At 39.6% G+C, this 25633-nt stretch overlaps 1 protein-coding gene across 6 annotated transcripts in view; it reads right to left on the bottom strand.

Annotated features, from left to right (window-relative positions):
• ROBO1 (roundabout guidance receptor 1) overlaps positions 1-25633 on the bottom strand; it is a 735419-nt gene that overhangs the window by 298733 nt on the left and 411053 nt on the right. Inside the window, exon 1 of one of the 6 annotated variants that reach the window (XM_032207885.1) lies at positions 20908-21262. The exons of the other annotated variants lie outside the window; for them this stretch is intronic. Coding sequence (XP_032063776.1) covers positions 20908-20962 — 55 coding nt within the window. The 5' untranslated portion in view covers positions 20963-21262. Of the gene's footprint in view, positions 1-20907; positions 21263-25633 lie in introns of those variants that run through there. 6 annotated transcript variants of the gene reach the window in all.

Below are 25633 nucleotides of genomic sequence, written 5' to 3'. Positions count from 1 at the left end.
GAATGAAAAAAAAAAAAAAAAAAAAAAAAAAAAGCAAGTAGCTCCTGGCACTTCATTCTGTTTATATAAAAGGTAAGAGCAATACTGCTCCGTAAGTAGTATTTTATGTAAAATTTAAATTCACTCACAGTCTGTGGACCAGTATTTCCCTTATGGAAAGAGAAGGAATTAGGGCAGTGTAGCTTTGTGCTCATACAGCAGAACCAAGTAAAGTAGGAGATAAGAGAAGAGGGTGGGGAGGTAGGAGAAAGTGTTATTTCCTACAGAAATTGTAGCATTACTGTAGTGATGTTCCAACTAATTTCTCAAATAACAGATGTAGCAGGAATCAAAAAATCTTAGAAATATGGATGGGAGATGGAATTAATCACCGTATTTTTAAAATGCCATTTTCTATTGTAACAGGGAAAAAATGTATTTTATAAACAACATTTTAAACTCAGAAGTTTCTTAGTTAAAATAGCAAACTGTTTAAATATAAATTTGAAGAAATATATATTTTTCTAATTATATATAAGCTTCCTTATTTTAATAACATTCTAGGGCACTTCATTTTTTTGTTTAAGAATGAATATCGTATCACATAAAATATTCCCCCATCCTTTCTTTCTCTAACATGCCTAAACCTGTATTTGAAATTACGGTGACAAGTAGTAGTAGAGGATTAAAGGCCTAAAATTGTTAAAGAAGGATGACCGTACTGGGGGAGGAGGGGAATAATCACAACGCACTAACGTTTGTATGTTATGCAAAGATGAATCCATTTCAAATTCAATAACCAGGAATCTTGAAGATAAAATATGGCAGTTTGTAATCTGGACAAGTTATTCCTTTCACCTATACCAGAGAAAGAAATCAGAGTAAAAGTTGTTGGAAGGAAGAAATGAACACTTTTTGTCTTAAGAATATGAACTGCTTTCAAGTTTCGGATTTAATGATTTTATATATATATTAATTAAAATATAATAATATACCATAAGCATATAATGAATCAGTGCTCCATAGCTAGGACAAAATTACAAAGTAGTAAGCAACATAACTATATGTTTTCTTTAACGCATTTCTTACAACCTAGTAAACTCTGCTACTTAAACCTCTTATTGCTGTTTATATTTCAGTAGCACTAACTTCCTTTGAAAAAAATCTTCAGAGAAAAGGACCACATAAGTGAGGAGAGCTACTCAAGACAATCTTAAGTTTTCAAATACAAAATAAAAATGACAAAAAAGCAATACAACATAGAGAAGGTTAAAACTTATGATTGACTTAAAAACAATAAGGTAACAAAGCTGGAGGGCACGTGCTGTGAGGAGACATCGAGGACACTGGGGTGGTCTGGTCCAGAGAAAAGGAGGCCGAGAGGTGACCTCACTGCTCTCTGCAGCTTCCTGAGGAGGGGAGGCAGAGAGGGAGGTGCCGGTCTCTGCTCTCTGGGAACCAGTGACAGAACACAGGGGAATGGCACAAAGCTGGGCCTGGGAAGGTTCAGACTGGGAACAATTTATTTCCTGTGAGGGCGACTAAACACTGGAGCAGGCTCCCTAGTGAGGTGGTTGGTGTCCTGTGCCTGTTCAAGAGGCATTTGGACACCTTAGTGATGTGCTTTGTATCTTGGTTAGCCCTGAAGTGGTCAGGCGGTTGGATTTGATGATGTCTGAAGGTCCCTTCCAACTGAAGTATTTATTCTATTCTAGACAACCAGACAATAACTGTTTATTTATGTGCCTGCTTTTATGTACCTTTTATATTTATGTACCTGGGATTGCCCTAGCCCAAGTGCAACACCTTGCACTTGGTCTTGCTGAACTTCATTAGGTTCTCCTGGGCCCACTTCTCCAGCCTGTCCAGGTCCCTCTGGATGGCATCCCCTTCCCTCTATTGTATTGACTGCACCGCTCAGCTTGTTGTCATCTGCAAACTTGCTTAGGGTGCACTTGATTCTGTTGTCTATGTCATTTATTCTATTCTAGACAACCAGACAATAACTGTTCCTGCTCAAAAATACTACACAAATTCAGTTATTTACCATGAATTTACCATTTACCGTGGAACTGAAAACTCTTATGATCCTAGATTAGTCATGTTATCTGGTCAGAAATCCTGTTCTCTCATAATTCTGACACTTACTGAAACATGAACATACCAAAACCATTGCCATATGGAGTCTCTGACTTGATTGTTCTAACAAGTACTTAATTATTTTTGCACGATTTTATTTATCAGCTTTACTGACTTTGAAGTCTATTCCCATGACAAATGATTTTCATTTCCTAGAAAGCAAGGAAGGAGAGAAAGAGCGTATCTCTGGAAACTAATAAAATCTGTTTAGGCTTACTCCTTGACACAGTTCAAAGTGAAAAAGACGAAAAAATCAAAATAGTTAAGACTTGATCACTGTGGTGAGAATATCTTCAACCAGTCAAAGTACAAATGTCACTAAATATAATCTAGAGAATTATTTCTGTTGCTCCTAAAGTTGATTTTAAATAAATAATGCATTATTTTACTATCGAGAAAAAATATGTGGTATTCAAAACTTCAAGAAGCATACATTGTATTAAAGAGTTATGGTTAATACTAACACATCTCAACAGATGTGACATCCAAAATAATAAAGTACTAATATGAATTGATGCATAAAAATCAAGCAAAGATTTTTATTGTTGGTAACAATTCAGCCTATTGTAAACCTAACATCATGGTAGTATGCCTATCATGAACAAACAAATCCAACTCTTACTCCCAGCTATACACTGAAGTAACTGAACCTCATCATAGGAACTTGTAACATTTTAACAACCAAATACCATTAGACTACCATATAATATGCATAAGCAGGGAAGATTAAGTGAAATTAATACTTCCAGTATTTCTGCATAATCATAGAATCACAGAATGGTTTGGGTTGGAAGGCACATTAAGGACCACCTTGTTCCCCTTCCCCCACCATGGGCAGGGACACCTCCCACCAGACCAGGTTGCTCAAAGCCCCATCCAACCTGGCTCCCTCTATGGATGGGGCACCCATGGGCAAATAATCCATGACAGGAGTTAATCACTGTGAGTATATATAAATAATTCTATCAACATATTATTGTATTTATTTTTTAACTTTCACTGAGAAGTTGGATTCAAATATATGCACACACACTCAATAAACAAACGTAGTGCTTCATTGCTAAAGGGTATGTAATATATTTATCCCTAACATGACATTCATTCAACTGTGATCTCCTAGTCAGGTTCCAATTGAGAAAAGCTTCAATTCACTTTTCATATATTTCCCCACAATTTTTGCTCACATATTTAACATAAAAAAAAAAAAAAAAAAAAAAAAAAAAAAAAAAAAAAAAAAGGTCCATATGCCTGCAAGCCAGTGTTACTAATTTCAGGAAGTGAGCTATGTCCATGAAAACTGAGAAACTTTATATGCAATCTTTTGTGTGTATGTCAGCACTCTTGTTCACTTTCTGACACTTTTCACAAGCAAATTCTGGAAATACTATTTCCTTTAGTTGAATTCAAACCCAGATACAAATAGATCCCCGCTATTGTGACTCAGTCTGTGATGACATAGAAAACACTTTGGGATGAAATAGTCTGACACCTGCCCCAGAAATTGTTCTTAGCCCTCAAGACTGCCAAGTCATTTCACTGGGTAAGAATATTAGCAAACATTAACACTGACTATATATAAGCTAACTTCTTAAATAGAAATGGCTTTTGATCCCACTTTATCCCCTAGGGCATTACTTCATATTTTAAAAAGTTAACTTGGTATGTAACTTAAGAGTAAAATAATAATTTCCTACACTACAATAAACATAAAGGCATAATTTTGCTTAACAGTTGCCAGGGAACTGTGCACATTCCAAAACATACCAGATACATTATATAATACCTGAACCCCCAAAATACATATGTATTTTAGAGACATAACTTGACATGTTCAAAGAAAAGCTAACTCAAGTTGTAATTAAAAGAAAAGTAAATCCCTGTAAGGAGGGCAGGGCAAGATGTCTGGATAGATGTTAAATACATAAGTGAAGTATTAAATAATAGGGGAACCAGACAAGCAACCAAGTCAGATCTTGAAGTTCTCTGCTGTATTTCTGTTAGGCCCTACCTAATATCAGTGCTAAGGAGCTTCATATTAGGAAGGAATTGCTGGGGAAGTCCTATATACAGGTTATTTTCTGAATAATTAGCATGCATAGCTGAGAACCCACAGGTCTCTAGACACCCATCTCCACCACCCTTACAGTCATGCCTGCTACGCTGAAGAGTGCACCTCAAACTACTGACATACAAGTGCCTGCTACTCCCTACAGACACAGAGGGCCTGGACTTGATGACTTTCTGATCGGTAAGCCCACATCCCTACCTGGGGCTTCAGACCACCTGCTGCTGCTCTACCAAGGTACAAACAGGTGAGCATTTCCGTTCTGTGAGCGCAATCCCAATGAAACAGGTTCCTGGTTCAAAGACAAGCATGGTAAAGACCTGACCCATCTCTGCAACCCTTGAGAGTGTAAGAAGGGAAACCATGCTTAGGTTACTTTAAACATGAAACCCCATGCAATCATCAGTTTTCTTATATATACAAAGCACATTATAGATCTGGTAAAAAATAAATATTGATGAAGCTTTTTGTATTTGGCCATGCCTTTCTTTACGTCCCTTGAAATCATATGCTTGGAAGGTGATGGATGAATCATCAACATCTGATGATTCCCACCTAAAAACATCAACTGGTCTTACTCTATCAACCTGGATGCAACCGTATCTTCAGCCTAGGGACTATGAACCACTTGGAAAAAAAAATAAAAAAACACCACACACACAATGTGATGATACTTGATACATTTGGAAGCTTCCAGAATACGTTCCAGGCTAATGTGTTGGGTCTGTCTGGGCCGGAGTCACCTCTCCCTGCAGCAGCCCACACAGTGCTGTGCTCTGCACTCATAGCTGGAACAGCACTGGTATCACTCCAGTGTTGTGTCTACTGCTGCATAGTGCTGGCACAGCATCAGGACTCCTTCCAAGCCCCCAGGAGCCAGCAGGCTGGGGATGGACAAGTGATGGGGAGGGGACACTGCCAGGGCAGCTGACCTAAACCAACCAAAGGGATATTCCGTAACACCTGATGTCACACTCAGCAATAAAAGGGGGGGCTCTCGTGGGGAAGGGGGCTGTTCCTCCTGAACAACCACTACGCGTTTTGAGGCCCTGCTTCCCAGGACATGGCCAAACATCACTCATTGATGGGAAATAGGGAATATTTTTTTTTCCTTCTCTCTGTGCTTCCGCACGGACTTACTGTTTCTTTTGTTTCTATTTTTCTCCTTATTCCCTTCCCCTTTAATTAAACCTTTCTCATCTCAAACCTTGAGTTCTCTGTGTTGTATTTTCTCCCCCTTCCTCTTTGAGGAGAGGGGGAGTGAGAGAGCGGTTGTGGTGGAGCTCGGCTGCCCACCTGAGTAAAACCAGCACAGCTAAACATTTAAAGTTACTGTGGACTCGGGAAAGGACCGCATGCTCTTGGTCTGAGACAATGGGTGGCATTCTGCATACAGTAATTGTTTGACTTACAGCACTTTCTCTTCCCTGATAATTTTTATGAATGGTTAAGAAATAAAGTATTGCCTTATTCCTGGACCTATTTGTCCTCAAAAATAGAAAGTGCACATAAAACAGTAAGGATCTTACCTGGCTGCAACTAGCGTAAATGCAGAGCAATTAGTATGCAGAGAACTTTATGCAAAAAACTTCAATACATCCGTTTACTGGAGGAACCAAAGCACTGGACAGTAAAGAGTAGCATCTAAAACCTGAAGTGAGCAAAACCACTTGGAACAACATTGCATCCAGGTAATCCAGTCACCCCATCAGTTGGAAGGGCTGAGTCTGAACAGGTCTCTAGGTAGCATTGAATTGTTAAGGTAAAAAAAAAAAAAAAAGGGGGGGGGGGAGGTGGCGGTGACATACAGATCAGCTGGCCATTTTTTTTTCCTGATTTACTGCACAATCTGCCAATAGATAAATAATATGCAATAGAAATAAGTATTCTAAGTAGTGTGTAGGCCAATATTAAAGGATCTGACTTCTCCCTGAGGCTTACAGACAGCGTTACTTGATTATGAAATTGTAATGGTTTAGTTACACTGCCATAGTTTGGGTTGCCAGATTTGTGTCATTTAGTTTGCAAAAAAGTGTCAATGTCACCATTTTCTGTTGACCCATAAGGCTACTACTTTTTGACTAACTATGTTTTAAAGCGTTGCCACTCTTACAAACCTCTGCAACATATATTTGCATCTACAGGGACCTGCCTGATCAAAGCCTGCCTTTGATGAAATAATTCTGAATGGACAGAACATGCATCCTCATGTGCCTCACCAGAGGCATAACTAGTCTCCGTCCTGTTCTCAGTATTATTTAACAGTGTCAGGTAAACACCAACTGTAACGCAGCTAAGTGAGCTCTCTGGGGAGAAAAACAAGGTGTTTACTTCACTTTCACTAGACACATCAAAAACCCTGGGACACACGATGCCTCTATTCTGTGAACCAGATCAGGCAAGCACAAGCAGCCTCCATTAAAAGGAACCTCCAGCTTCCTCTGACTAGAAGCTGCTAATTATGCCAGTCATGCTGAATGGCACTGGTGGTTTTGTGATCTCAACCGTTGTTCAGCTGAGCTCACATCACCCACTCCTTTTATTAGTAGAGAGAGGATCTGGAAAGAGAAGCTGAAGTACCTATTATCCCTTTATTTTCAAAACAGTAACAGTTTACAAACTTTCCGTTTGTGAATAAAACTCTACTTGCAACAAACACAATCAGGATGTAGGAATGTTGACATCTTCCTCAGAAGAGTTGAGAAGAAAACAAATACAAAACACCAAACTAACTTGAACTTTTCTTGCGGGCAAGTGTTTGCCTTTGAATTTGCCAGTTGCTCATCTACTTGGGCAGATTCTCAAGTGAAGTAATTAACACTGGCTCATTGACTTCACCAGAAGTGCGCTCATTTACAGCAGTTAAAGCTGACCTATATTGAAGCAGCATTTCACGGTAAGCAAAACCTGCCTAAAGAGGGTTGCAGACAGTAACTGCAGCGTGTTTCTTTGCATACTCGATTATGCTGAACACCAACCCTCCCCTTCTCTGAAGGCCTGCATTCTCCTTACTCTGCGGCGATAAAAAGGTGGCTGCTGATACAAGCAGAACCTCGTAACTGCAGATCCAGCTGGTCAGCCCCATCCTGTTCACAGCTTTGGATGACTAGACAAAGCATGTGAAAGCCTGAACAATTGCCCTTGGAACTTCTCAGAGGGAGTGCCGTCTGTGCTTGCCAGACTTTAGGTTACAGAACTCTGTTTTCAATTGAATTATTATGGATTTTGCCAGCCACCCTCCTTTTAACGGTCAGAGGCATGTTCCGTCTGGAGCTCGTGGTTCCTTCTGACTGGCAATGGACCATAATGAAAGGAGGCCCGACACAAAAAGGGCTGGAGATGAGGCACAGAGAAAGAAAGAACATTCAAGTAATTCAGAAGGGAAAACTGTTAGGATACCTCCCCACCCTTGAATTTCTGTTCTACAATGCATAAATGTAAGTCTGAATCCAAACCACTAATGAAAGCAAAAAAAACTCTGGAACTAAATAATAACTTAATACTCAGAAGATATATAGCACTATTCAAGTGTTCAAGAAGGATAGGGACCCAAGCTCTACAGCAAAAGAAAACAATACTTAATAGACCTAAATAGGAAAGAGTGTTCTAAAAAACAAGTCTCATTTTGAACTGATTTAAAAAATAACAAATGCCTACCTGCAGATTTCATGGAGCAGGCTCTGGGAGAACTACAGGAATGTTATTGTACGGAATCTGACACCACAGAATCATTCAGTATCAATACGTATCCACAAGCAAGCATAAATAAAAACTTTTATTTCTCATTGTTCTTACTTTGTCTCTTTACTTTCCCCCATTAGCTGGTTAAATAAGAATATAGGTGCTGTACTCAAATTTTGATACCAAATAAGTGCACTTTTTTAAAGACTAGCTTAACCTTGTTAAATCAATTCTTATACTTACTAGGGCATGACAGTGTTTACATAAGGCTAAGTGCAAAACCCTGACCTCTGTATTTCCATCATGACCTCAGAGAATAGAGCCCACTCACCCTACCCCAGTTCTTACAACTTTAATTATGTTCGACAAGGTTGCTGTGCTTTAAAGGTATCATTCACCAAGACCAAAACCTGTTTATTTTTGTTCCCATTAATCACTTCCATTTTGTTTTATTCCATTTATATGCCATGGCATTAGCAAACAGAACTGTTAGCAACCTGGGTCCCTTCTTCAGACACAGCTGAACAGTTTCTACCACTAGCATACATCCCAATAAGAATGCACACCACGTAGCTTGTATCTGTTGTAAATAGAATAGATCACTGAAATTCAAAAAAGCTTCCAAATTGTTTGGCACTAAGAAATCTTTAATTGGAGAGGGAGCATTGGGATGGACAGATCCTACCTGTCTCATTACTTCTAAATACCAACCTGATTTACTATGTTAAAATTATAGAGAAAGGCTATAGTTTCATTTAAAAGTTCCATATTCAAAAAACACCCATTCTCTTCCCACTTGGCTTATTCTCATATATTTAAGTTCAACATTAAGTCAGAGAATTGAGTGAAATTCAACTTACCAACACAACTGAAGAATTATCTAGAAGCAAAGCTTAAACCCATTAGGGCAGTTTTACTAGGTTTTTATCTCAATAGGTTCTTCAAATTATTTAATGGCATATAAGCAAATCTAAAATACATTCATGCCTAAAAGTTAAGCTATAACAGATATCACTTAGTTTAAAGCCATTATCATTTCACTTCACATTTGGAAGATGAACAGCCTAAATCAAAGCTGTATTAGATTGAGTTTATTTAATGGGACTTCTAAATTGAAATAAGAAGTACGTAGCTTGAGCTTTATGGCAAGCTGCAAAATCTTCACATTTTCTTTTCTGTACCACATTAGCTACTTGCTCACTAGAGGTAAATGAGTAGAAAACAAGAGTTTCTTTGTTTGCGTACATTAACTTAAAGCTGTAAAACTCATTCAGCCAAACTTTCACCTTTAAACCTTAACCTGACTTGTAACAACATTTGTAGCCTCTAAAATTACACTGCATGCACCCAGACGGAGTTAATCACCCTTCACTTTTGATGCGTAGAATAATGATCTACCACTTAAACTTGAGCCCTTAAAAGCCTGAAGAAAAATATGCACAAATCTGTGTCTTAAATCTGTAGTGAAATAACAAAACTCTATCTGGCATTGCCCTGTTTAGAAGGAAAACAAAACAAGACACACAACTTGTAGCTCATGAAAGTTAAAGTGCATTTAAAGTCTCCACAGAGTTGAAATTCATGCTTCTCAGCACATGCTGTTGATCAGACACCTGGTACTTTTAACAAAAGGACTAGTCACATAGGAAAGTCTGGCTTAATTTTTTCTTAAAACTTTGGTTAAAAAAATGAATGAAGTAAAGGTTTGTAAATAGCACGTTCTAAACGTTGATGAGTATTTTACAGTTTTATATTGGCACCATTCTTTCTTTAAAGAGGTGATCTCTGCCTAACACTTCTTTCATAACATCTTATGGCTCCCTCCAAGTATTATATGGTAGGAACCAGACTACATTAATTTTCAAACCTGAGCAAACAGCAAAAACACTGAAATTATTTTTAAAAAAGTCAGTACCTATATAAACAAAGTATTACATTTATTATAATTCTCTTACAATACTGCCTAAATGTCAGGGGAAAAAAAAAGTACAGCAAAATTAAAAGCCAGAAATGTTTTGAAAAAGCCATTAATCAACCAAACAAAAACAAATAAACAAAGCAGATACTAGTTTGGTCCTTTAGCAAACAGGTGAATGAAATCCACAGGAAATACATCAAAACCACATGCAGTAAACCCAACATTGCAGTGACTGATAAAAATGCATGCAAAATTGCAGTCTGATTATCCTTGAAACTTTCCGCATTTTAAGTTTACAAGTGACGTGATTAAGCATCCAGCCCTAAACACCTTCTCTGTAATATCATTCAGTGGCATAGTGACATACAGCTGGAGGTAAAACTTAAAATCAGAAGTGAAACCTTCTTTGACTTGAAGGGGCTGAGAGTTTTTTTTTTTTTTTCTTCCTTAAGCCATGAAACAAATGAGTTGCTGCTTCTCTTTCTTTATGCTAATACAGATCAGGGAGCTATTTTTATTTTCTCTTTATTACTGCTTTTTTTAAAAAAGGAATCCTTATTTTAAAACAGGTTTTAACAAGTACATTATAGTCTGCACACATAATATGTTGGGTGGAGTAAAAGCCCTCAAACACAGAGCCAATAATGGACTTGTCGCCAACACCCTGTTATTTCATGACTGCTAGAACAAAAACAAATGCCACGTTCAGCTCATTGCAAAGAAAAGGATTCATTAAATTGACGTGGCTTTTTACTTGACCTGCATAAGGTGAGTAAAATAAAATTTAGGTTTACGAGATTCAAAATGATCAGCTGCAAGCCTACAGGAACTGTAATGAAATGACCGAGCAAAATGACTCAGTTTAATTCTAATTACTGGTGGACTGTTGTTCACCATGAATTTTTAGTGTGAGGTTGCTGCTTTCCTTCCTGCAATAGGGTAAGAGGCAAATAAAATGTAAATGTCTTTTTGTAAATTTATGTAAAATAAAATGTAAATTACTGCCAAAGAGAGAAGTATCAGTTCTGAAGACACAATGATCTGTGCCAATCTTTTTGGAATAAGAGCATTTTAATTCATTCTCTATTTAGTAGTGATCCCCCCCCCCCAAAAAAAAAAAAAAAAATATCCACAGTTATCGGTAAAAATTAAATGTCCACAACACCAATAATTTCTATAGTCAGGAAAAAGCAAGAAAAACACATGCACCAACGAAACTGTCTGTATAAATATAAAAAATTCTTCCTGGTCACTAAGGTAGTGGGTCAACCTAAACATGCCCGACCTTCTAGGCTGGCTGTCCCAGCAAAGGCAGGAAAATTACTCCATCCGGTACAGAATATTGGGTGGGGGTGAGCAGCAGGGAATTGCATGTTTTCATTCCACATTAGGCTAACTGATGCCATGAAAACGTATAAATAGGCATGAAGCTTTAGCTTTAAAAAATCTTGCTTGCTTGCTTTCTGCTGGGAAAAAAAAGAATGAATCAATCAAAATTTGAAAGACAACCAAGTCAGACATTGAGTAAGTGGGAAAACCAGCAATACAGAAGTCGAGAAATGTTGTGAGCAGAGATTTTTTTTCAGCAATGCACTTTAGGGAACCTCAACCCCTAGAGATTAAAGCTAAATGCTGTTACAGTTTTGGCCATGATAAGCCCCAGAGGAATGACATCTTATTGCAGAAGGGCCTAGCTCACTTATTTTCTTCCCCTATGAATTTCCTGCACAAAGCCACACATTTTAAACAGCAGTATCATTAATGATGCCACTGTTTTCTTTTTACAGTTCTAAAAAAATTAATCAACATGTTTAACTGGTTTCTTTACTACCTCAACTAAGAACCTGGAAACAAATAGAAGTATATTCACATTGGTACTATAAGCCTCCAGTGGAATGACACCCTTTGGACATTTCAACCATTGTTCTGATCAGAAACCAAGCTACATTACTATTCAGCTCAGTAACTGCCAGAATCACGCTCAAGAAAAATTAAAATAAATATTCTTTATGCCTTTACCTTTGTTTCACTTTACATTTTCAGTATTTTGCACTACCTACAGGTTATTTATTAACACTCACAAATAAGAGAGTAGAAATATTTTTTTCCTAAATTCTCTAAAAAGTAGCAGAATTCTATCCAATATGCTCCTTTCCATTTGAAGGTTCTGATCACTGCATTCACAATTTAGAAGCCACAAAATAATCTTCAGATCAGTTGCTCATAAGTTCAGAAACTAGGAAATTAATTTAACAGCAACACTTAACAGATTCTCCTTGTCTCAGAGTAGGGAAGACTTTCCACCATCTTTTGCATTCAAGAGAAAACAGTGGCAATGCATTCTTCTTTCAGCTTTGCATCTGATTTTAAAATATTCCTTTTAATTTGTAAAGGTTGTTTAACCTAAGCAATGAGTCTCATTAATCATTATTGAATGATTTAGCTCAGCCATTCAGTTCCAGGTGCCCTTCAGTGCTAGCGATACACTAATTCCTTCCAAGTTTTAACAGCTTTTGAAGTTAAAACCATAATTTTCCATGTTAGTGGAGACAGGACTTCATTCCTTGTGCAGGGCCTCCTTGCCACTCACTTTTCTGCCTGAGCACCAGCCTGATAGGATCACCTTTAGTCACACCTCTTTGCTACACACATCCTGCGTTCTACTGCTACAATACTGTATGCACAAACACTATTCTCTGTAGTGGCAACTCCTATTTTGGGCAGCAAAAAGGAAAATAATTTGGTTTTACTATCCTAGCCTAGCATTCTTTTCTCTTTTTTCTGCTCGTGGATACTTGAAGAAAGAAAAAAAAAAAACAACTTTATCACCTCCTACCATGCAACACCTTCCTTGTGAAGTATTTGCAGTATTTGAAGTACTGTAGCTACACCATCAGCTCTCTTCCAAGAGAGAAAGTTGCACTAACAGAATTGTTCAGTAGTGTAGGAGGTGAGAGGGGAGCATCCAGAATTTGCAATTTCCATTTCCAAACCTGCCTAGCATCCAACAGATTTATTTTTTTTTTTTAATCCAAAATCTCCATTTTACGACCCTATATTATGTGTTTACAGGCACAACTTAATTTGTATTTGGGGCCTTCAATCCTTGTTTTGGGTTTAGATGGTTGGGCTTATTTGGTCAACGGGAGCGTGAAAAATACTGCTTTTGACCAAGGATTGAAAAACACACTACAAAAGTGACAAACCAAAAAGGTAATGACAGAACACATACTCAAGCATGTCTTTGACTGGCCTCTTACTCTACACAGAACTATAGATGCCCATGCAAATGCATCCAGGGTATATGGCTTTTTCAGTTAATTGCCTCTTAAGGAAATATTCACCACAATCTCATTTTCAGATGGGCCGAGTAAAGACAATGATCCATAAACATTCACAGCTAAAAATAATGTCAAACACTTTACACAATTTAATTTGAACACTAGAATCAAGAGTTTCAAGAGGTACTACTGATTTTAAGTGGTTCCAAGTCTAGGCTGCAGGTTCCCAACTTCAACAACTCAGTGCCCTGGATCACAAAAACAAAAGAGTTGTAGTGTTTCCTGAAAGTTCAGTCCCTCTTTAAAGAACATCTATTTGGTCACTATCAAAAACATACTTCTCTCCCTCTCTACCTACTTCCAAAAGAACAGAAACTTCAAATTGTACATATTTTTAGGGATATCCTTGATATTCTAATTTCTAAGGTGAGAAGCTATTTATGTCTATTATGCTACTGTAGAAGCAAATTAAAAAGAAAAAAAAGGAACCTTCTGCATATGAATTTTAAAGAGTTCTATATATCTCATCTTCAACATAAAGACAGTTCAGTAATTAGATAAGAGGCAATATAACTAACACAGAATGCAAAATAAATATCTTGCCTGAGGATATGCAAATTTCAGACTGCACAAAAATGCTAGCCAAGCAAGTTTTAATGCAATACTAGTGTGCTTGCTCATGAAGCAGTTCAACAATACTAAATAAATTACAGTTCTGATTTATATAGAAGTCCATTATAAGAGTTGAAGACAGACTACAAAACTGCATTACTTCAAAAGAGCATAGACTATTCAGTTCTAGCACACTGCTGTTAAGGATGACTGTTCGTATTTCATTGGAAACCTTCCCGTGGTATGTCCTGCACTCCATGTCTGCAAAGATCATGTTCCAGAACTCAGCTTACTCAACAGCTAACTCACCAGGCAAGATGTAAAAAATAATATATTAATTTGAAGATTTTAAATACAGATTTCAGCACAGATTTGTCACTTTTACTAATCTTAAATCTACAGTAATGGGCTTTCCCATTCTTTTAATCATTTACTGTATTAGCATTAAACTTCATGTAATGCAACACCATACTGAGCAAATACCTGCTAATAGGGCACTTTGAATAATTTTGCATATCTGACTATGCATTTCTTCAAATAATATGTATGTATTTCAGGACTGTAGCAGTCCAGGAAACAAGCACTTTTTCAGATCAAAAAGTTATTTATATCAATTCAATAATATTGCACATTTCTTTTCATCTACTCTGAATTTATACTAAGTTATAGTTAAATATGAATGTTCTATTTAATTTAGTATTTATTTCCATGTAAATTAATATTTAACATAGCACAGGGGCACACCTTGCCCCTCTGAAGGTGTGAAGTCTGGCAGCAGAAAACACAAGGTGAATGCACAGTTTGGAATTTACCTCAGCAGTCAGTCAGCTAATCCATATACAGACTCCCCCCTTACTTAGATATAGAATCCAATTGTTTACTATGGAACTTCTTTGAAAACCAAGTGAGAAAAATCTCCACCGACATAGTTACTGTTTTGAGAAAGTATGCATGTTAATACAAGTATTCTATAAAGAACGTCAGAATTCTGACTGTGAAAATGAATACTTAAGACATCTTTATTAAAAACTGATGTTTTGATATACTACAGAGTCTATATAAAAAACACTAAGATCAAAACCAAATGGGTTAAAAATGAGGTTGAATAAGATAGGTGTTCAATACATTGACTTTTATAATAGCTTTAGCATTTTTCTCTGTGTCAGAAGGTGAAGCGAACGCCTAAGATATCCTCAGATATCCAATATCCTCAGGTTCTACACTCCTGCAGCAACTGGTTGACATGGCTTCACCACAAGCTAGATAGGAAAGTACACAAGTTCTGCGTGGCTCTGCGGATAGTGGTGGCAATAGCAACTATGAGTAAGTTTGAGGGCCTTAAATGCATGAAAATGTAAAGCTGCTTTTTAAACAAGCATCCTTTGCTTAGATCTACAAGTACGTTCTCTGCTGACTAGCCATAGATTCTCCTTTTTAAGTTTCCAAGTTTCTGTTCCTCCAAGAGAAAAACATATTTCTCTTTTCAGGTAAGAAAAGCTGAAAGATACACCACTGAGTTAACCACTCGGTCCTCTCTCTTTAAAAACCTCTTTAAAGGAAGAATGACTTCTCTGTCCATAGGCGTTGAGACAGAACATCCTGTATCTTTCCCTTACCTGAAACTGCTCTAAATTAAAAGACTGACCCCACCACTGTTTGCAAATACAAATTATTTTCAATTTTTTTGTTTTAATTGGCAGACATGCAAAGATGCACACATACAATAGTCTAGTGCATTTTCACTGTTCTGAAAGTCTCTGGGCAAAAGAAGCAAGAAAAATCTCTACAGATCTTATCAAAGAACACTAAAATAGTCCTCAGTACTGTTTATAGTCCTCAGTAGTGTTTACCTTCATTAGTTGCTCATATACTCCTGCACTCACCCAGTAAAGTTAGCTTTCTCATTTTATTTTCAGAAGACACAGAAACAAATAGAATATGTTTTCTTTACCCTCTATCCATCATTCTGTCAATGTGTAGGACATTTCTCCTCCTCCTAATACTTGAAGTGGATACTTCAGGTTCCTAAGTGAGAGTAAATAGCTACCTACCCCTTCCTCCAACTAGTTTTATGCTGCTCTTTTTACACCAATTAAATCATACACATTCCTGGTCTAAGAGGCATATCCTCTCACCTCTTAAAACTCTCTGGAAGCAACTGTTATAATTTTGGTGGATAAATATATAATTTTTCTGATGATTCACAAAGAACCGTGTCACCTAACAAAAATTCTGGCATCCAGAGTTAAATTCAGCACCTCGTTATTTCAAGGAAGCTTATCCTTTTCCTGGATAAGGTAACTTACAGTACTTGTCCCAAGTCTTTCATTATCCTGATTATTATCTTAGGAAAAGAAAACAATACAACAACACAGTAACAGAAGCCTGTACACCTGACTGAAAACTGTAATTCCGTATCAGCCTCCCAGTTTCTCCTCAAGTCTACCCATTCTTATTTTCCAGGTTTCAATTTTGATAGCTCAACATAACTGGTTGCCATCTATGGCCCAAGCCTTAAGACTTAAGTATTTCTTCTCATAAAGTATTTTCTTTCTTCAATGCCCTTCTACCCACACCAATTAAATGCTCATTTAAGGCTGATGCAATAGTCAGCCAAGAGGCATTCACCTATGCGTGAAACATGCTGTTATATTCAAACACCTGGATTGCCTATGTAGGTCCTGGTACTAAAGAGGGTATGAACGAAAGTCGTAAACTCAAGCACCTCTTTTCCTTTCAAGATACTAAGAGCATCTCTTTGCAACTCTGTGCTCACCTCTTGCTCAAGCTTCTGGTTTCTAATAGGGAAAACACTCTTATTTCTCTTGTTTACACAATTTATTGTACTCATAATACACCTCACTCGCTACTTTAGTTATTTCACTGTTTACTCTACGATTTTATGAAGAGGTACTCGGCACAAAAGTTAAGGAAGGTTATCACCACCAAACAAGGTTATAGAGCAGAATATACAAATAAAACTTGCCAGGACCTCTGCATATGGTATTCTTGAGTTTGCTTGAAAAGTGCAAGGTTCCTACTAACTTCCTGACCGCAAAATAAGCTCAAAATATTAACTATTAACAGAGAAAAGCCTCACTCCCAGCCATTCAATTAAAAAAAAAAAAAAAGTTCTCAATACACTGACAAGGCCTATCTTCAGTAGAGATATACTTTGAAAAAGAATTAAAATAGCTACCATGATACTGAGCGAGATGACCATTACTCACACAATGCATTTAATAAATAAGGTGTAGAAGCTGCACAAGTAACTGGAGTTGCTAGCTGCCCCAGCCTACTTAAAATTAATTGGACAAAATCATCCCCTAATGAGACACAATTATGTTTGTTTAGGATTGTGAAACAAAACTCTTTCAGTTATTTGGGAAAGTTAAGGGCCAAACCAAAACCGGTATTATGTGTGAGAAGGAGAACAGCAGAATAGGTTGTTCTTAAGTGCAGCAGTATATTTCTCAGTTGTAGGCGTCTAAATAGATTATTTTTTCTCTGTACCTCTTATGAAGATTGTTTCTGATTCCCCACAGAACCTCTTTGGCAATCACTTCCTAAGCATTTTATATTAAAACATCATTTGGTATGGATACCACATGTCAACATTTGGCCTTAAACAATACTGTTACCTAGGTGTTGTTGGTTTCTGGTAATATTTGTAATCATCCGTCTATCTTTGTAGACCAAATCAGAACCTTTAGCCTACAGACTTTGGGCAGTAGGTTCAGAAGTACCCCTCATCTGAATTCATGTTTTCTCACAAAATTCTGTGGGCTGTATGCAGCAGTCCTCTGAAGTTCAAAGCCCTGAACCCTTTGCAAAGGTACTTCTAATGGAAGTGCTGCGTTACTTCAGGAAGACCACAAGGGACTAAGTGGCACAGAAACAAGGCAACATTTGACAATCAATACTGTTTGCAGTGAGTCAAAAAGCCAGTTAGAATGTCCTTCTGTTTTAAATAGGTGTCCATATCAATTCCTAAGCTGCATAAAAAGAGTGACTCTTTCTAGTTGAAAGAATTTGCATGCTAATGCGAATTTTAAGAAAGGGTTTGTTCAGTATCAACAGATACTATCAGTAGTCACATGGATAAGTGGTAATCAGTCAAATACTTGGATATTTGCAGGATATTTCATCACAAGTAAGGAATTACCAGTTGAACAGCATGTGGCAATTTCTTTTATAGTCTGAAGTCCTTAAACACCATGAAAATTTGGCCTGCTTCAAGTGTAAGGAGCTATCCTTCTTAAACATTTTTACAGTAAAATTACTTAGAACAATGCATGGTGCATTAGGAGTGGATGGAAAAACATGGGTTTGTTCAATACTTCCATGGATTATTTAATTACAGATGATGCACTTAGACATTCAAAATCCTTTGAATTACTGTGTAAAATAAAGACTTTAAAATATATTTTATTATTATCATCAGACCGAGATTATGGAAAAAGAACAGAAACACTTCCTGAAATTCTCTAATACCACTTCACGAAACCTACAAATTGCTCTCTTATTGCACAGGGGAAACTTCCCTCTTTAAGTACAAACTTATGAAACAAAAGTGTCAAAGAAATTGCTGATTTATTTAATCCAATAGACAGGTTAGCCAACTGGAAAGGACTTTAGGGACATTTCAGACACCCCTTAACTATTAACAGTTGGAAGATGACTCTCCCATAAAGGAATATAAGAGACAATTTTGCCCTCCACTGGCTAGAACTATCAATGGAAACCATGCCTGCCTAGGTTCCATCAGAGCTGCCCTATTTCACACAGCATAAAAATCCCTCTATCAGATTTACCAATCCCATCTGAAGTACAATAATTGGTATGGGATATCACAGACAGAAAGAGGCTGGGAAACATGTTGAGCAGGTGGGAATCAGCTATGCAATGAAACACCTTGTAGAAATATAAAGATTCCTGTGAAAGGATTGGACAGCCAACTAGTGAAACATTTAGTCTTACAGGTTGCTGGAGCAGTGAACACACACACGTGGAAAAAGCAGAACTTTGATACTCCTATTCCCAGAAAAAGTGTTCTGCATTACTCCCAGGTTTACGGAAAGTTTTTATTCCCCAAACATACTAGTCTGATGCTTATTTTTTTGAGTGTAGGTTTTATTGCCTTTTTTTTTTTTTTTGGGGGGGGGGGGGGAGAGATAGCTATGGATTATAAAGGAATAAAGCAAAGACTCTCTCAAAATGGAGGAAAAAGGGCAAAAATGCACATAAATACTCAAGAAAACAAAGTCTACCTGAGAAGAAGTACCCCTTAAAGCAATTTTTCTTCTTTTTATGCAAAGAAGTGTTGAAATTACACTGACACTGAAAGGATAAGGGAGGGAAGTATATATGCCAATGTTCAAAATGATTCAAAATTTAAATTTATTCAACATTTATTAACCGCAGGCTTAGACGAAAGAAGGTACTTCACAGAGGCAACACCAGGGTAAAAATTAAGGGGTTTAAATACTAAGTGGTTTACCAATTACTGTTTTAACAAACACTAACCTACATACCTTGTTATTATTACAAAGATTTCCCTCCTCCCCATCCCCCAGTAATTTCCCACCTCTCAGTAAAAGTTTCCACCATCCCATTTAAAGTGTGACCACACAAACCGTTGATTCAGATTAGGTGTGAGGGAAGTGAAAACCTTCAGTGGAAAAGGGAGGAAAGGATCAATCAGCTTGCAAGCAGATCAGCTGTCAGCGGAACTGAAAGGATTTCAATGAGGAAACTGCTGTAGGTGACTCCTGTCCTTCCTTCTGCATTAAAGCCATCTGCCTCCAAACTTCATCGCGCCTCAGGTTTCTGGTATCTCCATTGTTCCAGACACAAGATGGACTGTTTGACCACATTATAACTGAGGGAAAAAAAAAACCCTTCTGGTGCAGGATCTACAAGAAAGTTATTCTCTGGCATTTGTCTCTATGTTACTGGCTTTACTTACCATACAAAATTAAAAACCTCCATAAGCATTCATGGCTTTCTTTTTTTTTTTTTTGTCCCCAATAACTCATGTGGAATCAACATTATTAGGGAAAATGGCCCTATCCCAAGTGGGTGAAAAACAAACACCCTTACATTCCTTTCTACTCTATTCAGCGTTTATGTGAGAAATACATGAGAGAATAAAAAACAATTCTGAAAAACTGCTGCTTGACTTGGAATAAAGGATATCCTAGTCCAGAAAGGAGTTAGCACATAAAGTCAACTTTTCTACAACGCGGAAGACTCAGAGAGCAAACTGGTGGAAGGCCCCCCAGTCCAGCTGTTTCTTCAGCTAGCTAAGGAAGGCAGGACAGAGGCAAGCAAGCAAAAGGTAGCATGACTGACACGGTTCACAGTGAACTAGGTTCGAGTTGCTCTCCTGAGAGAGAAATGCAATGCTTTCCACATTCAAAGCCGCAGGAGTAAACCTAATACCTAACAGCAAAAATGTAATGGTTAAATTTATGATATAATCTAGAAACAGACATAAGTTATTGCACTCGGTGACATAATTAAGACTTAAAGCTTCAGGCGGTGCACTTAAGTCTTTCAAAAACTTCATTCATTCATTTACTGACCAGGTGCCTCGTACTACCACCACTTTAATTACTCGGCGGGGTCCTCGGCGAACTTATAAAAACCAATTAGGGTGGAAGCCGCTTGCCCACGCCAGCCGCGGCTGCTCGGCGAGGTCTGACTGCGTTTACTCACTGCTCCCTTTAACGCCTGACAAAAGGAGCTGCTGGGAGCGGGGGGGCGTCCCGCGGGCCGGCAGCCCGGCCTCCCAAATTTCAGGGAGCTCATGCCGAGCCAGAAGCCCGGCCGAGCACCGAGCACCTCCGCCGCGCTGCCCTCTGCTCCGGCGGGGGGGGCGCGCATCCATTTTGGGGTCCGACGGGGTGGGTGCTCGGGTGGGGAACCCGGAGAAAACCCGCTGCCGACAATGCCTCGATAGCGTATCTTTAATCCACAGGCGCGATAAGGTGCCCCGGAACGCACAGCGGTGGCTAATGACCGCTAATCCCCCCTATCTGCTCGGCCATCTCCCCCCAGCCCCCTTATCCCGCTGACACGGCCACTCCGTGGCCGCCCCCTCCACACCAAACAGCCCCCGGCACCCACCCCAACCCCCCCCCCCCCCAGGCTCTCCACCGGCTCCTGGAACCGGCCTCGAGTTTGGGCTAGGAGGCGAGGGGCCGGGAGGGGCCGCCCCCCGCAGTTACCTGAGGCGAGGCAGAGTAATCCGAAGAGGTAAAAGTGAGCAAACTCCGCGATCATTGTCCTCAGGTGGCGCCCGCAGACAGTCTCATGCCAGAAGAGCGGGGGCAGGAGCAGCGGGGAGCCCCCAGTTGTAATCCCACGGCAGCTCAGCGCCGGTCGGGCTCCGCCACCCCCTGGCACCGGCTCGGGGGGCGCTGCCAGCGGCGGGGGGCTGCGGCAGCACCGCGGCCCCGCTCTCCCCTCTCTCGGTCCGGGCGTTCCTCGGCGGCGCCTTGACACTTCCCGGGACCATCCACGGCGACGGCAGGAGACAAAAGAGCCCGGCTTCGCGGCTCGCGAGTTGCTCGCTCCTCCGGCCGGAGCCTTCTCGGCTGTTGGGGGTGTGGGGTGCCGGGCAGAGGGGCGCTCCCCGCCACGGGGGGTCACTGGGCGTCCGGAGCGGGCGAGGGGCGGTCGGAGCGCGGCGGCGAGGCGGCGGCAGCCCCCGCTGCCATCACGGGGGAAGGCGGCAGGCGCGGCGCGGCGCGGCGGGGGCCGCGGTCACGCAGGGGAGCCCCGGCGGCGGCTCCTCGCCCAGCCCAGCATCGCCGCCACCGCCCCCTGCGCCACGGAGCCCCCTCCCCGCCGCCGGAGGAGGAGGAGGAGGGCACAGGAGAGGGGCGAAGAGAGAAAGGAGGAAGGAAGGAAGAGGCAGCGGGAGCAAAACTTCCCCGGGCCAACGCCCCCACCCTCCTTCCCTCGGTGCGGCGGGAGGAGGAGCAGCTCCTCGCCTGCCCCCTCGGCCGGGGCAGGGGTGCACGGCTCAGGCGGGGCCGAGCCCCAACTTTCTGCTGTCACGCTGGGCCGCCGCCGGCTCTCCCTTCCCTTCCCCTTCTCCTGCCGGCTGCCGCCTCGGGACACCGTAATGGGGCCGCACCTACACGGCCCCGGCACGGCTCGGCAGACCCCGCCCCGGCCCCAGCCCCGGTCCCGCCCTGCCGAAGGTAACAGGCGGGGCGGCCACGGCCCCCTCCGAGGCGTCGGATGGTGTGGGGGCGCCCGAGCCCTGTCCCGTGCTCGGAGCCGGGGGCGTTGCGGGCAGCATCCCCTGAGGAGCTGCCCGTCCCCACCCCGCAGCGCACCTGCGGAGCCCCTCGGGCCTCCAGAAGCCCGCCCTGAAACGGGCGCACGGCTCCTTGAGGCCTCCTTGGTGGTCATGGGGCGCTGGGGAAATGACCGGTTACTGGGAAACCCTGAGCGGCTCCGCGCCCTCTTCCCGCCCCACGCGGTGACCCCACGGCAGAGAAAGCCTTAGTCTGCTTCCCCGTCAGTTTCCCTGATTGTTTCCTTTTCCTGTCCTCTGCCATAATTACCAATTGCACCGGAGGACAGCGTAATAAATAAAGGGCTTTGTGGGCAGGGAGAGCATAGTCTGGTTCTCCCGCTGGAGCAATGCAAGTGCAGTTTGTCAGGTCATACCAGGTGACAAAGACCAAGCCTCCCAATAAGCTTTGCCAGGTCCCTGCTTCTGCAGTGGGGTGCATGGCCAAGCACCATGAGGACACCTTCGTGTGGCCCCAATTGCCTTATCTCACAGCATGAGAGGTGGTGGTGCAGCACAAAGGCTTCACACCATAGGTGGAAAGGCTGGGTGAGCCTGGAAGAAAGGCCGCTATCGGATGAGTCCAGCATGTGGTGGTACTGCCACCTCACAACATGGTGCTCCATGTGCTCCTAGGCCTTGTCATTAGGTTGTGAGGATTGAATGAGATGTAAAAAATAAGCTTAATTTCCAAGAAACATGTTGAATACGTTAACCCCATTGCAAATGAGTCTTTTCTTGCAGTGGTATAATAAAACTCCAGAGAAAGAACCTTTATTTCCAGTCGCAGGATTTATACACACCCTCCATTGCTATCAGCCAAACAGGTTCTTATGCGCACAGCCTCTATCAATCAAATCACACGCATGCTGGCATACCACTACATTTGCCCCATTTTCCCTCCCTCATTGTGGCATTGGACAAACTTTGACTGAAATTTCAACAAGGAAAGCTCCTGTGGGTTGCACTGAATCTATTTTAGTTTACTTTCATGCTGGATCTGTAGAAGATGGTATTCAATAATGTACAGCAAAACCGTTTTACATTGGAAAAAGAAGTGTCTGGTCTGCAAGTGTACCTATCAGTAGCAGCCAAACTTGCAAGATTGTCCACTAACACTACTGTGAATAGATTAAGCATTAAAACAACCAAAACTTGAAAAAAAAAAAAAAAAAAAAAAAAACCTATTATTATTATTATTATTATTTTATCACCAGGCATTAATTTTCAGAGAAAAAAAAAAAATCAGTGTCCTACTTCAAACACATTTAGAAAACAATCATAACTATGGAATCAATAACAGGCTTTTCCACAGTGAATACATCCACATATGACAAGACTTCTTAAAACCATACCTAACCAGCAACACATCTTGCTGTTCAAATGCTGACCTCATGCTATCATTCTGCACTTTATGAAAGAAAAATGAAATAGCACCCCCAGAGTTAAAACACAGAGTAAAACCAGCAAAGAGGTCTAGATCATCCCTGACCCCTACACAGAAGTTTGAGATTTCAATAAATTAGGTTTTTGTTTTATTTTTTTAATTAATTAAACATGAGTCACGTGTAAGGCTGAAAAGAGTTCATGTAATTCACCTCCCTATTCAGAGACAGTCAAATAGATGTAGACTCCCACATAGTGTATTTTAATCCCATTTCTAAAATTTCTGATAACCAGAATTTCATATTCTCTTTAAGTAATCTATTCCAGTTACTGTACACTCAGATTTTTTTAAAGCCTAGATTATATAGACTCCAGGAGGAAAAGAAAACACATCACCACTACAGATAAAATTTTGAAGGCTTATTTTTTATTCCTTCTGTAGTGATACTACTATCAATACTTGACGGACTTACTTATGTTGTGCTGGATTACATATTTTAATCTACTGCTTCTGTTAAAAAAGCAGAACTTCAAATTTACAAGCAGATCACTCTACAGGGTGTAAGTTTACGTATTCTCTGAATGTACATACATATATTTTATATATGCACATATTTATTTACTTGTAAAATGTCATTTTTAGATATCCAGTTTTTATATGAAGCTATCATTGTCAACACTCTGTGTAATCTTTAATTGTAAAACAAATAAATAATTAAATGCATTTCTATGATGTGTGTATTATCTATGAACATAAATTAATCCTCTGTAACTGGCAGTAGGTATATGTGCTGTGGGGGGACGGTAAATAAAAAATTTACCATTTTTCAGAGTGACTCATCTACTCAAAATAAATAAATTAATAAATAAAAATAATAAAAAAATTGTTTCCTGTACATTATAAATAATAAGCTAATAATAATAATAAGCAAAATAATAAGCTACTAGATTCATAAACTCTTTTGCTTAGGTCATTCAATAAAAAGGAAAATAAAACTTTATGCTATATTGGAGCCTTAGATATGATGTATGTTATTATTATTTTTATTTCACATTTCCAATGCAAAGAGATTCTAAATACAGGAATGGATTAAAGGTCTGAAGTTTGAATGACCTTATGAGGTGAGCATAAGTAAAACAGTTTAAATGTTTTTTGTCTCTGTTACTCCATCTTTAACAGAGACGTAAGACTGTTTCTATCACTGTAAAGAAATCTTTATCCTGTGAGAAATGTGAATCAATTCCACATCAGGCACCTAGAGTGAAAGTACACTAGTACTTCAAAGACTTGTTCTACTTATACTGTCTCAAATACTTCATAACATAATGGTTAGCTGTCAGTGTTTTCTTACTTCAGAAAAATTACTAGGAGTGGATATATACTGGTCTAATTATCTTTTTAAATTCATTTAGATTGTAATAATACATAACAGCTGCACAGCTGAGTGAATCTCTTCAAATTGTAAGCCTACAAAAGTTCATCAGAATATCTTATAATTGACATCTTTAATTCTGCAGATGTTCTTACAAAATGTGGGCTATTCAAACATCCTTATTGTCCTTGATATTGAGACATACATACATATATATATATATGTATATGTATGTATACATATATATATGTATACGCATATATATGTATGTATACATATATATATATGAGAGACATGTACGCTTATGTATCAGAAAATGCTTTAAGAAAAAGACATACGGCTTTAATTTCTTCAAATTTGGGGAACGTTTCTTCTACGTGTATTTAAATGCAGATGTACTTGTGTTAATTCTAGAGTATGTGAAACATGAGTGCATGAAAAATAACCTGGTATGATCAATTTGGTAGCATCTGAAAAGGAGAAGGCAAAAATGTCATGAAACTACATTCCATTTAAAATTACATCAATGGACAATTTTGACTGAAAAAAAAAAAAAAAGCATAGAGAGATCTATCCCATTTCCACTGACATAAAGTCGTGTTTTTAAGTGAGCACAGGTCAGCTCTGAGACTTTAGAAAGTGCCATAATGTATGCATTTGATTGTAGAATAATATCCATCTACTGCATTCATTGCAGTGAAATATTAGGTCTAATTCTCAGCATTTACCTTTCTATTTAAGTTTCATACAGTACTGAATATGGCTTGAAGGGCCAAATTTTTAGTTTGTTATTTATATTCCTATAAATCACCACCTTTTTTTTTTTTCAGACTTATACAAATATGCAATATTTGAGAGAGCAGGACTACTCATGCACAAACTAACACA

This window comes from Aythya fuligula, chromosome 1, assembly GCF_009819795.1.
Source record: "Aythya fuligula isolate bAytFul2 chromosome 1, bAytFul2.pri, whole genome shotgun sequence".
NCBI classification, from domain to species: domain Eukaryota; kingdom Metazoa; phylum Chordata; class Aves; order Anseriformes; family Anatidae; genus Aythya; species Aythya fuligula.
Note: the sequence above shows the minus strand (reverse complement) of the source record. Positions and strands in the feature narration are given on the sequence as shown.